Raw genomic sequence first — 13,326 nt, 5'->3', positions numbered from 1 at the left:
TATGTGTGTGTGTGTATATATATATGTATAGTATATTATATGTACTTTATGTAAAATGGCCATGTAGTAAGTTTGAAAGAAGCTTAAAAGTTCTCCAAGGATCCTACCATTTTTTTCTTCTCTCACGTGTTTTCTTGCATACTTTAAGTGTACCACAGAAATTTGGCAGAAAGTAGATTCCTTTTTTTATGAAACACTAAGATTAAAAGGGCATTTATCTTATTACCAGATGATCATTCCTGTTGCTTTTTGAAGTATCCACTGAAATATTAAAAAAGGTAGCAAGTGACAGTTACATATGGCTAAAGGAATCCCTAGTCTAGAAGAATAGGGAAGACTCAAACCTTATTCAGTCTTTCTTTCCTCCTCTTCAGGAATATCCCAGCTGTAGGCAGCTTATTGTAGGGGAATTTTTCCTCTTGGGATTGTTCATCTTTGTCTAAATGGAAAGTCTTTTTAGAAAGTGACATCTTCTTCAGGGAAAAGCTCTCTAATTCAGAGTGAATTTGCTGTTATTCCAAGAGCATTAGCTTCCACCTGAGATACAGACATCCAGAGTCATCTCTCTGATTTATTTGTAGTGAGAGACACCCACTCACTCTCATGCACACACTTTCCCCCTGCCTCAATGAGTATTGCACACTACATCACTATTTACTATTCCAATCCACAGCTAAAAATAAGCAATTACATCACATTACCTGAAAGACTTACAGACACTGTGTCTACCAGTGTAAATACCTGCTCCACCAAACTGACTGCAGAATTAGCTTTGTGGAATTAGCACGGAGCAGTGGAATAACCTTGGTATTATACTGTCTACTGACCACCTTTTCAATACTCATTTTTAAGTAAAGAAAAATACCTGGCATGCAGAACACAAATATATTACAAAATGCTATAAAAAGTAGTTGTTGTAGTAGTTTTGTTCACCTCACCATGTAGCTTCATCACATGAATTTTGAGCTTTGGCTTAGTATCCTTTTAGCACAAAAACGACCCATAGACCAAACTGCAGATTCCTAGCTACAAAATGCTGCTAAATAAGTGCTTCTCACTCTATATCCTTCCATATTCTTTATAATCTTTCTTGGAATGTGAGGCCAAAAGGGATCATGATGTTAATCCAGCCTGATGTCATTTGCAGTGTGGATCATAAAATACCAACCAGTGTTTCCTGACTCTTCATGTGGTTGAATGCAAGCTTATATAAATGTGTGGTTGTAGATATTTATGTATATTTTTAGAAGTTCATCTAGTCCTGGTTTGCAGATGATACAGAACTTGGGAGACTTCAGCAGTTTAGTCTACATGTTAATAATCATCTGGGAAACATTTTCTTCCTCAGTTTGAGTTTTCTTCCCAGTATATTCCATTTCCCCTCTTCACATTGAAACTTCAGCCCATTAATTTTAGAATCAGATTTTTTATTTTGAAAAAGTTTAAAAAAATCTTTCACGTTGAAAAAGCATGTCAGCCCTTCCTTGTGTTCCCGAAGCGCGGTGCAAAACTCTTGGTGACTGTCTGCCCAAGGCGAAGGGTTACTTACCTGGTTAATATTTGTGCACAACACCAACTACCTTCATCTACCTTTAATACTCGCCTTTACCAAATGCGTAATAAAAAAAAATCATTCTCTTTCTTTTCTAGAACTTAGTAGATGCTAGTTTTCTTTCCTTTTATTTCTTCTGTTTTCCCTTTATATTTTACTTGTAGGTGTTTGGGTCTTTAAAAATATTTTACCAATACCAGCATATGATGATTTTGCATGTGGTGCACATTTAATTTTGGGATGGCTGTGGCCTAGTGCCAGCACTAAAATACATTTAAAGCTTTAAAAAATAAATCAAATGATACAGTGACGATATATTTGGCTCTGCAATCTTGTCATGCTTTTTTGGCCTTTCCAAATCCATTGACTTATTTATAAAACCTCCCATATGACTTGATACCTGCATCTGCAGCATTAGTGTAGTTAAAAGTCTGCATTTTGACAAGATCCACCTAGCGGCTATTAAGAAAGTAAAAATAAGATGTTTTTGCCTGCTTAACTCAAATAAAAGGTGACAGCTTGAAAAGCCATTCCTTGTCTTCTGTAGCAGTAAGATGTTTTTAAATTTGTTAGAAATTTTCGAAAAGGTGTGCTCTTCTAATTTAAAAAATGGTGTTCACCAGAAATATTTTCAAGTGTTACTAATTACGTGCATTGTGTATTGTTACCTTGGGCACCAACCAAACACATTTTTTTCTTTCAAAGTAGATGGCAGATAAGTATTGCCCCACATGGAAATAATAAAAGTAAGATTCCTTCTTATGAAGTATGATCATTTTTATTTTGATTTGGCTGTCAGGAGAAATAAGTGAAAGCACCATCAGCAGAAATAGGCATAACTGTTGCTTACATACTCCTAAAAGAAAATTAAAAGCTAGATTTTTTAATTCTTTATATTGAGATTTTGCTGTAGCCTGTGCAGGTTTGTTAGAGTCAAATACAGCAGACTAAAACTGTGGTTTGGAAAGTAGGCAAAAAATGACCATTTTTATTCTCATAGAGTATTTTGGTGTTTATAATGTTTGACAGCTGATGTGCAGCTCTAAAGCAGCAGCACGGCAGCGGTCACTGAATGCACCTTTCTGTATGGTGCAATCCTTGATGTACAGAGGTCAAAAGTACAACTCATCTTGCAGAGCTTTAAATATTAGGCTGTGCTTGGCAGATCTGGAAAGGAAGGCATTCCTTTATTAGCCAATCTATGTCTGAGGCTGAGGCAAAAAAATAGTGTTCCAAATTTATACAGGAAGCTGATAGTAAAACTGCTGCTCAGTTCATCCCTGGGAGAGAATGGATCTGGGCCAAAACTCTTCACAGTGGATGTGTCCCTGCCCTTTGTCATGGGGACAGCAGAGGACAGTAGGATCCTTGGGTTACCGGTGAGAGAAGTAGTCATCCAGACACAAAAAAGGACAACAATGATATGCAGAGAGAGGACAGAGCAGGGGTGCACAAATAATGTGTGTACATAGGGGAAAATACAGGTGTAATGCTCAGGGGAGATAACCGGTCTCTGCTGACTGCTCTTACACTGTTCAGCAGCAATTGGGGCATGTGATGCACCTTGACCTGCACTTTATATAACCTTATATAAAGTTTTAAATATAGTTTATATGTGTTCTATGTATATGGTTTCTAGAGTCTTTATATAGTTTATATATAATGCATATGCAATGCAGTGCTTTCCTTTGTCTACAGGAAATTACAGAAGTTATAGGGCCGTTCTTATGGGATTCCCTGTCTAACGCTCATATGACAATATATTACAATCTCCTTATTTAAAATATACTTAATTGTAAAATTAACGTTAAAGTATAGATCTGTATAGTTAAGGAACCCGAACAACCTTAGTAGTGTCCTAGAGCGCCATCATACAGTAATTGGTGTTTTTCTTTCCTGACTCATTTGATATGCTGAGAATATGCATGCTGGACACAAATCTAAGTTACCACAATTAGCTCTTCACTTGTTGCAGCTGCAGTGTGAAACAGTTACTTGCCTAATGGTCCTAACTGACATGTTCTAGTTCTGGGTTGGGAAAGGAGTAGGAGCCACACACAAGTGGAATTTAGCAAAGGTATAGTTTCCAATAAAAGTAACTTTCCATTGTCACACATCCATTAAAGGAAGAATAAAGATGATCCTCAGCATATTGGTTATATAAGGGTCAATGTTCATCAAGAAGGGTATCTGGTGACCTTATTCCAACTTCAGCCCTGAGATACCAAATTTCAGCTCCTATTTTCTCTTAAGAAAAATGATGTAATACTGTTCATCTTGAGAGTTATTTGGGGTGTCTTGCACTCCCACATTTTTTGTTCATCCTACATAGTACTTTATTTCCTTAATGGAAAGGCTATGAACTTACTTTCTTCTAGCATGGGATCAACTACAAGCTGCATCAAAAATGAGGAATGATTTATTTGTCATCTTTTTTGTAGTTGTTTTGTAATGAATTTTTCATAGTATATAGCTGAACACCTAATCCTACTGTGTTTTGCTTGCATGCTGGTGTATTTCAAGCACTGTAGCCAGTCTAAAATTTCTGACACGAGTGGCACATCTTGTGTCGTCTCTCAAGTGAAGCCTGTGCTTCATATTCTCTTGCAACCACTTTGGGTTACTCCTTTTGCACTCAAGAAATCTCTAAAGAAACAAAGTCTTGAGAGGATAGAGTGCTTTATCCTCTGCTGAATTTACAATGATACTTCATGACCTCAAGACAGCATCTTTATACCCAGAAGGTGTAACACAAGGAATGTACTTTGATTGGGCTGGTTTTGAGGAGGGTAGGGGCCAGTGCCACACAAGGGGAAGGGGAAGGCCTTGGACACTGTTTGTGGCAGGGATGAACCGTGTCATTCCTTGGAAGTTGTGAGGAAAGGGACACAAATTGAATGGGCTTTGGCAGTGATCCCAAACAGGTTGAGGAAGAGAATGAACCACATTAATGATTAATGATGGCAAAGCTCATTCAGCTTGAAAAGTGCTTTCCATAATAGCTAAGTGCTGGCATTAAAATTGTATGCGTTTTCATTTTAACCCATTCTTGGCATCTGCAAATGGAGGGGAAAGGGAAGAGCCAACAGTGTCATTATGGCAGCACTAATACTTCCCTACAGTTGAAACCACTGTTTGCCAAGGCAGGCACCCTAGGACCTGGCTCTTGCAGAGCTGAGCCTGCTGTGGTTGCTGCTAGTGGTTCTCTCAAACTGCTTCACCACCTGCCCTGCAGAGCACTGAGCGAAGGCTTGGAAACCTGCAAGTCAAACCGTCTCCTGAGTGAGCAGTTGTCTTCATTAAATCCCTGCTGGTAAAAAGCAAGGCCATTATCTATCACATGTGGATTTTTTAAACGTGTGAAACTTTCTAAAGGTATCCATTATCCAATCTCTGGCTTTTTTCCAAAAAGTAGACCTGTTGTCTTCATCGAGTAGGAGACATGCAGAAGTGGAATCAGACAGAAATTATTTGTTGTGCTATCAAGGTGGTGTCATGTTAGTGCCAAAAAAGCTGCGTAGCAGAGCAGCAGAAACTATGTGGGTAGGAAGTGAAGTTTTTTGCCGCAATCAAGCTGTGAGAGATGAAATCTAACATAAAATGTTAATATAGGGTGATAGGGTCTCTGAAAGGAGCAGAATTGACATATTGAGAGGCAGAACAGAAAGAGAAGAGGCTGAAGGAGTAGACTCAAAGTCTGGACCTTAGCAGCTACAAGCCACATGCAAAGGATTAGGCTGGAAATGTGCTGTTTGGTGCTGTGCTTGGAAGGAAGAAGCGGCTTTGCTCTGAGCTGCACTTAGACACGCTGGACTTGGCAAGGTCGATGCAGCCCTTGACCTCCCCATGCTGATGGTGAGTTTGTGGTTACATACCTTTTGCAAGTTATGACTGGAAATAGTACCTGAAGTCCCCCATTTTGACGGCTTGCTGCAGAGTGTGTAATCCTTACCTCCCACCCGGCTGGATGCTGAGCTTGTTTTGTATCTTCATTTTGCTCTGCTGTGGGTCTAGCTTCACTCCTTGTTCACATGCCTGGTAACAGAGTTAGGGACCTACTTTCTGTAATTGTTTCCAGTTTGCCACTGCCAGCTGAGCTCACAAGCAGGGTAAGAACACCATAAGGTGACACATCCACTGGAGAGCAGACCCTCATTTGCTCTTTCTCTGTATCATCAGGCTGGTAGAAGTTGCACGGTATCTGCAGGGAGAAGGATCTCCCTCTCTCCATCACTCACCTCATGTCCCTAGCAGACACCTGTGTAGTAGCAATCACCTTGATGTGGGAAGTGTGGAGGTGGGTGGTTGCCCCTCAAGTATAACAAGGTTTGGTCTTAATTTGCTCTTAGTCTAAAATATCCACCTTTCTTCTCTGTTTTGTTGATGGTTGTGCTGTGTACTACTGTGTTAGATGCTACATTTTCAGTGACTTGGTTAAAATGCTGTGGTTGCTATGGGAGAAAAGTATTAATGTTACCAATATTTATTATTCAGTCCCCATGGAAACTGTAGTTCTTCTGGAAGTCCTAATTCTCACATTTTTTTCTTCCTATGAAAAAGATATATCTTTAACCATGAAGTTCAAATAGTTGTTTTCTAGAAAAAGAAGGCAAGATACACCACTCCCTTTTGCTGTCTGGTACACTTGACAGATGTCTGTCTGTGGGTAGTTACTGCTTATTAAGCTGTGTTGTGGTTTCCAGTCACATAAAGATTTTTGGAGTGTGGTTAATCTAATTTTATCTTGGTGGCATTTTATGATTTTTCCTTCTTCTAGCTCCCTGTGTGACTTGTCCTTTTCTCCATTATTGTTATTTTTTAATTTGCTGTATATTTTAAATTGAAAAAAGAATTACTTGCTGGAGAAATGAACTTCTGTTTTCTGTTTAAAGGTATAACTGGGGCAAAAGCTGTGAGCATGGCCTGTGGTTATAAAAGGGACTCATTAGTATCAGTTTTTTCAAAGAAGTTCCAGTTCCTCAGATTTCAGAGGAAAGCTGTTAAAATACTGAGTGGTTTATCCTTGGTGGGATAGTTAACACAGTCTTTGACTCTCTTACAGTGCCTAAAACAGTATGTGGAACTTCTGATCAAAGAAGGTCTAGAAACAGCAATCAGCTGCCCTGATGCTGCCTGCCCCAAGCGAGGTCATCTGCAAGAAAATGAGGTACACTTTTACTGCAAATAGTTGTTTTGTTTTGTCTTTTTTTTTTCTTTCTGGGATGTTTAAAAGTGTGTTGCTCTGTACGTTACAGCTGCCACTGTTGCCAACGTATGTTTTTAATAATTCTCTAAAGGTCAAATATTTTCTCTCCATGTGTTGAAAATGCCTTAGAGTATTGTGGTTCCTAATTAGAAATTTGTCTTTTCCTTCCTTCCACAGATTGAGTGCATGGTTGCATCAGAAATCATGCAAAGATATAAGAAGCTACAGTTTGAAAGAGGTAACACATGTAATGCTACCCATTGCGGGGCTGTGGGAATGGTGTCACTCCAGAGTAGTCTCATAATCAGAATTCGGCTCTGTACATGTTGATGCAGTAGCATTGTGCATTAATTGTTTGGTCATCATCCTCCTTTACTCCCCCCAAACCAAAAAACATTGCTTCTGTACTTGCCTGTGTGATTCCCAGAATTGCAACGTTCTAGGAATAAACTATGAAAGAAAATTACTATGTATTATATTGCTCTCTAACCAAGGGAGGGACTAACTTGTATTTAGAGCTTTGTTGTTTGAGGTGACTATCAGTACTCTGGGGGCTGGGGAGGCAGGCTGACCCGTTTTACGGAGCCACCATTATCACTCATCGTGCCATCTGGTGCAGAATCACTAGGCGATTCTGTGTGTAATGATAACACGAATATTGTTAATTTTTATGAGAAATACGCTGACTGGGTGCCTATGGGGATGTGGAACTGTGTGGCCATAGAGAACTTACAGGAGGGTTTTGCTGAGGGCAGGACCCAGCCTAGAGACCACTGAAGTCAGGTTTTTATTGGCTCCAGTGTACTTTGAAACAGTAAGCAGCCTCCAAGAAAGGGATGAAAGTGTGTAACAGTCTTACGCTATTGTTAATCATGTTGGTTACATTAGAGCACAGACCAACTTGAAATAGAGCCCTACTGGGCAGGGCACTGTTAAAACACTTTCTAATGGGTTAAAACTGCATGGTATATGCTCTACTTAACTTCAAGTACAGCTGCAGAAAAACAACACATCTTATTCTCAGAACAAGTTTAGTGAATGAACGTGGACAATTAATTCAAACTCTACTTTGGTGGCTGTTTTCAAAGCAGGCCAGATTTATGTCTAAGTAGGCATAAATTAAGTGGGCATAGATTTATGTCTAAGTGTCTAAATTAAAAGGCTTTTTTTGAAAATGTGTGTCTTCAAATGCCCTGCCAGTCAACCTAAGCTGGGATACATCGTTATGGAAGGCCGGTCTTGTAACTGCCTTTGAATTTTGTTCTTTTTATGTCCCTTTGCAGAAGTGCTTTTGGATCCGTGTCGGACTTGGTGTCCATCCTCCACTTGCCAGGCAGTTTGCCAGCTCCAGGAACCAAGCCCACAGGACCCCCAGCTGGTCCAGTGCAAAGCCTGTGACATTGAGTTCTGCTCTGCTTGCAAATCTAATTGGCATCCAGGTCAAGGCTGTCAAGAGAACATGCCAATTTCTTTTCTTCCAGGAGAAACAAGGTAAAGTATTGCAAAAGATCAAGTATTTAGAAACAAAACACTCAATTTTTTGAACAAACCAAAGTATGAATAGTAAAAAGGCACTTTCCTGATATTTTCTTTTAAAGCTGTTTCATTTACTTAGCCATTCCTGTTCTTTTAGTGCTCTGTTCCAAAACTGGATAGCTCTTGTCAGCCTCACTCCTCGCCACCATTCCCGGGAAAGCACAAAGGAGCTGCCTGAGCCTCTATCAGCCACCCTGTTGCCCCAGTGGGAAATATATGATATCCAGGCAGCTCATGAGCTTCCCCTCAGAGAAGATCTCATTGCTGCTGCCATTCTGGACAGCGTGAGGGTTGGTAACATCATACCAGACGGTGATTTTTAGGATACTCTGTCAGTCATTCTAACTGCTGCTTATTTGGCCAGTTATCTTAGGTTCTGTTTCAAGCTGTTTCCAGTGGCAAACTGCAGCCAGTGAACAATAAAGGCTGTTGTGCATGTGTTCCACTTAATGTCTGGGCTTTTTCAAAGACTGTATAGCAGTTCAAGGTGTCATTGAAGTCCTGGCCAGACTTGGACTTTAGCTATTAATAACCTGTCTTCTTTCAAGCTTTGCTGTAACAGATGACTAGCTAGGATGCTGTCGTTACGAGTTCCTAGTCAAATATAGTAACTTTTGCACATGCTTTTTGTGTGTACTTGACCTGAACTGAAGCACACTAAACTTCATTGCGAGGTAAAAAAGTTTTCCTTCGTGTTTTGGTTGCTTTTAGTTTTCAGTTCACGCTTCAGTTTTTACTCCCTTGAGGTTTGTTTTTCCATTATTTTGGAGCACAATGTGCCAATAGCAGTTTGTGCTACCATGTGTTAAAAGTTTCATAGACAGCTTATAGATTCAAAGCATTTTTCTGTGATACAGTTGCCACTAACAAATGTGTGTCCTTTTATCCTGCTGGTGCGCAAATCAATCAATCAAGGGTCAGTCCTGTTTTTGAGCAAACCGTTGATTCCCCATCCGTTGTTCTTGTATCTCCCACTGGCGTTGGCTGCAGGGAATATAATCTGTTAAGTTCGGTAACAATAAATTTACTTGTTAGGGTGCATAAAACCTGTATATGGTAGAAAGCTACTCAAGGGAAATAAATGTTCTTCCAGTGTTTTCACATTCCTCTGCGTTGTGCCCGCTGTATGTGGGGACATCCTATGGTTTTTGCACAGTCATGCAAGATAAAAGGAGGCAGTGGTGACCCTAACTCATGAGCCATGACTGGTTAGGACAGTGTTCGAGATGAAGAGATCAACTCTGAAAGAACGACATGCCCCAGAAACCTCATGGTTCTGGATCTAGAAGATCCTCAAGGAGGGCAGAGATGAGCAATGTCTCCCTGGTGCCCCAGTCTGAAGGAATGTGATCTGGGCTTGTTGGCCATCAAGGAATTGCTCCCTCTTTTCTGATGAAGAAGAAGGGAGGAAAAAGGAAAATTACCTAGACATACAAAGCATTTAGATGTGAACTAGCTGCTGCTCACCTGATGTATTCCAGGAGAAAACTGTATAGTATCTGTTAGTATCACTAGATAACAAAAACAGTTGGTAAAATATGCAGTAAAGCAAATGTTCTGACTCTTTACACAGGCACTGAAGTCATTACACATTTTTTCTAGATATGTTGGAAAAACAGTATATAGCCAAAATATCTGAATAATAAACCTCAGTTGAATACCTATATCTCTAGTAATTTATCTGTTTTTTAAAAATGAAAAATAGGCTTACATTCTTAATACAGTTCTTAAGACGTTCTTCTGTAAACTGACTTGGCCACACATCTTACTAATTCCTCACTCTCTCCCACAGTTCAGTTTTTAAAATGGAAGAAGATGATGCTCCAATCAAACGCTGTCCAAAGTGTAAAGTTTACATTGAGCGAGATGAAGGCTGTGCCCAAATGATGTGTAAGAACTGCAAACATGCCTTTTGCTGGTACTGTCTGGAATCTCTTGATGTGAGTACATGCCATGCACTCTGGGTCTCCGAAGCTTAGAAGTTCATTGCTTTGCCATCCAGCTGTCTCATTAATGAATTAAATAGCAGCTCACCAGCTTCTTCCTAGCTTGGTGGACTGCAACCCACCAGACCTGATGCTGGTAGTTAGATATGATTTGTATGCTCTGTTTTACTTGTCTGACCTGTGTGATCTTAGTATTTTGCCTGTGTGATACTGTAAATAATTATTAAAAAGTAAAATTTTACTAAAATATTCTATTTGCAGTCTTTACGTGGCAGCTGACATAGAGAAGGGGTGTTGCAGCAGCTTCTTTTTTTTTTTTTTAAGATAGTATTTAATTTAGTACTGACTTTTCAATGTTCCCCATCATGAAGGAGTTGCAGGATCAGTATAGCAATGTTCCTTAGACTCTGCAAGTTTAACAGACAAACTCTAGATTTGGTGCGTCACCATGCAGGAGACTAGCAGTCAGATTTGTTTACCATTCATTGTGTTCTGTGGGACAAGAAATAGATCTCGCATAAGAAAAAGAATACATTGTTCTCCTAGCACCAGGAATTTGTCAGTCCATAAGCTGTTGCTGTCATGTGTTTGTTTGTTTTTTTTAAATCAGCCTGTTATCATGCCTAAGGGCCAGAGTACATACAATATACAACATCTGTTTTCTTGTCATCTATTTTATTTTATAGCATTGTTAACAATAGCAAAGGAAATGTTTTGGGTTCCTGAAAGCTACTCTGACTATACAAATCCTGTAATTGTCCTATCTGAATGTTTTACTAACAGTCCTGAAGTCACAGGCTTCTCATGTGCTCAGTTAAAAAGCAGTGTTCCCTTGGTACTAGGCCTGCTATCTTGGCTGATTTGCAAAAGGATGAAAGGACAGAGGGACATCATTTCTCAAAAATCTGGTTTGTCCTTTTATTTTTCAGCTAGTAAAAGAACCAACTTGGGGAAACCTGCAGTACAATTATTTATTTTCCTTTTCTTCTTCTGTATGGTTGTAAAATACATGTAATGGTCAGCTTATCTTCTTGGATCCTCTTGCTAAACTTCATTCTAGCATTTAAATACACAGCTCGAGAGCCTTTGGGAGAAGAATTCATTAGGGATATATAACATTTGCTAAACAAACCTGTTTGTGAAGATGCTTAACTGTAAACAAAGCACTTTGGAAAGGTTGGACCTGGCCATATCCACTTTACTAAGCTTTTATCTTCCTGTACAAGTTCTCAGGAAATAGTATTTTATAACTTGAAGTTCTGTTTATTCGCTATTTTTTTATTTAATATTTTGTAGGATGATTTTCTCCTTATACATTATGACAAAGGACCTTGTCGAAACAAGCTGGGACACTCCAGGGCATCTGTTATCTGGCACAGAACACAGGTAAGGCTCACATCGTTAAAAGTTCTGTACAGCTCTACTACTGTCATAGTGCCTTCCTTTGCCTTACTCGTTTTAACACCTTAGGGTAAAATTCTGTGCCAAATGGTAACTGATTTTCATAGCAGATTTAAAGAGGGCAGTAGCTTGGAGAGGCACAGTTATCTCTCCCAGTGAGGACACTCCTTGGCAGAAAGCCACTGAGATTTAGAAAGGGTACGTTTGCAGAGCCAGTTAAATGCCAGTCCAAATGTGTTCTCAGTAAACCTGGAGGACAAGTTGGATTGCCACCATCCATATTATTAACAGGGAAGCTCAACTTGCAAGGGATCCCTAGCTCCAGATCCAGAACTGGGAAGGAACTAGCTTGAGTATGCTCAGTGTCTTGCTGTAGGCTCTAGTTGACTCATTCGTGTAGGCTGGATAGCAGGTAGCCCAGTGAGCTTATCAGCAGTTTCAAACACAGATTCAAACTGACAGTTACAAAGAGTATGGCGATACCTCTTGCAGTCTAGATCCAGTCTTGCTGGATCCAGCACAAATGCTGGTAATGGGCGAGCTCTCTGCACTACTTCGGTGCATGCACTTTAAATGCCAGTTTGTGACTTGGTTCAATCTACTGCTTTTACAGTCACTTCAGACATATAGGAACATCTGAGTATCTTGAGTCATCTCTTCGTAAATTAACTGTGTGCCAGTAAAAAGCTACCATAGCTTGAGGTGAAATACTTTTCTTGAAGTACAGATTTTTTTTCCATTTGAGCATAAACTCCAGGTCTAGAGAGTAAACTCCAAGTCTGGACAAACAGTTAAACTGAAATGAAAGGAGAAGGATCACACCCTTCTCCCTCCACATGCACCTCTGGGGTTCTGAGCTGTGGACTGGGTTTTGCTTGGCTTAGCCAATGGTATCTTAGGAAGTGTGTGGGTACATAAGCTTTCTTGATATACCTGTAATAATAGGTGATTAATCTGATTAGTTGAAATCTGTTCTTAGCCACAGCAGTTAGTGCAAATATGTTTGATAGACAGCATGTTTGATGTTCTGGTCATTGTTGAGAAAGTAAGTGATAATTCCCTACCAGTCAGGATATAATTCTGCTAAGCCCACTAAAGCCAAATCAACATTGTAATCATTTCCTTAGGTTAAGTTTCTTTGAATCTTTATCCAAGGTAAATTGAGGTGAGCTTTTGATTTGTTGTCTGTGGATTTAAAAAAAATACTTATTTTGGCAAGAGGGAATGGCTTGATGGTGGGTAGGGCAACTTGCTCAGAAGCAACAGAACCAAATAGAAAATTAGTATGTAATACTCAACAGGCAGTTTTGTTTTAAAAAAAAAAAACAACCCAAAAAAACCCCCACAAAATAAACAAACAAAAAAAGCCACATCAAACTTCATGAGTTCTTTGATGTCATATTGAGGCTGAAATGAAGGAGTAAACAGATACCTCATAAAAATCACCAGTAATAAGTTTGGTCCACTGAATTGCCAACTTCTAGCTTGGGTCTGTCTGACCAGTACACTCTTAACCTGGGCTGCATAGAGCTAGGCAAGGGCATGCTGTCTCCAAATTGCAGTACAGCAATAGTTGCAGCTCATGGTGATTAAAGGAGATTATAGTTTAGCTTTGGTTTATGTCTGTAGTAAATAAATGCAAAGATTAGTAAATTGGAAGTTGCATCAGCTTGTCAGCGCTTCCA

The 13,326-nt window shown here is 39.6% G+C and overlaps 1 protein-coding gene across 1 annotated transcript in view; it reads left to right on the top strand.

The window, feature by feature from the left end:
* Positions 1 to 6,614: 6,614 nt before the first annotated feature.
* The window catches only part of RNF144A (ring finger protein 144A), a gene marked incomplete at its 5' end in the record, with an annotated part of 8,682 nt that continues 1,970 nt past the window's right edge, over positions 6,615 to 13,326 (top strand). The window contains 5 exons of the mRNA XM_010195121.1: positions 6,615 to 6,719; positions 6,936 to 6,996; positions 8,042 to 8,249; positions 10,087 to 10,234; positions 11,537 to 11,626. Coding sequence (XP_010193423.1) covers positions 6,615 to 6,719; positions 6,936 to 6,996; positions 8,042 to 8,249; positions 10,087 to 10,234; positions 11,537 to 11,626 — 612 coding nt within the window. The remainder of the gene's footprint in view (positions 6,720 to 6,935; positions 6,997 to 8,041; positions 8,250 to 10,086; positions 10,235 to 11,536; positions 11,627 to 13,326) is intronic.

Source organism: Mesitornis unicolor, unplaced genomic scaffold (assembly GCF_000695765.1).
Source record: "Mesitornis unicolor isolate BGI_N332 unplaced genomic scaffold, ASM69576v1 scaffold2852, whole genome shotgun sequence".
Classification (NCBI taxonomy): domain Eukaryota; kingdom Metazoa; phylum Chordata; class Aves; order Mesitornithiformes; family Mesitornithidae; genus Mesitornis; species Mesitornis unicolor.
This window is presented reverse-complemented; position numbering and strand designations above follow the sequence as displayed.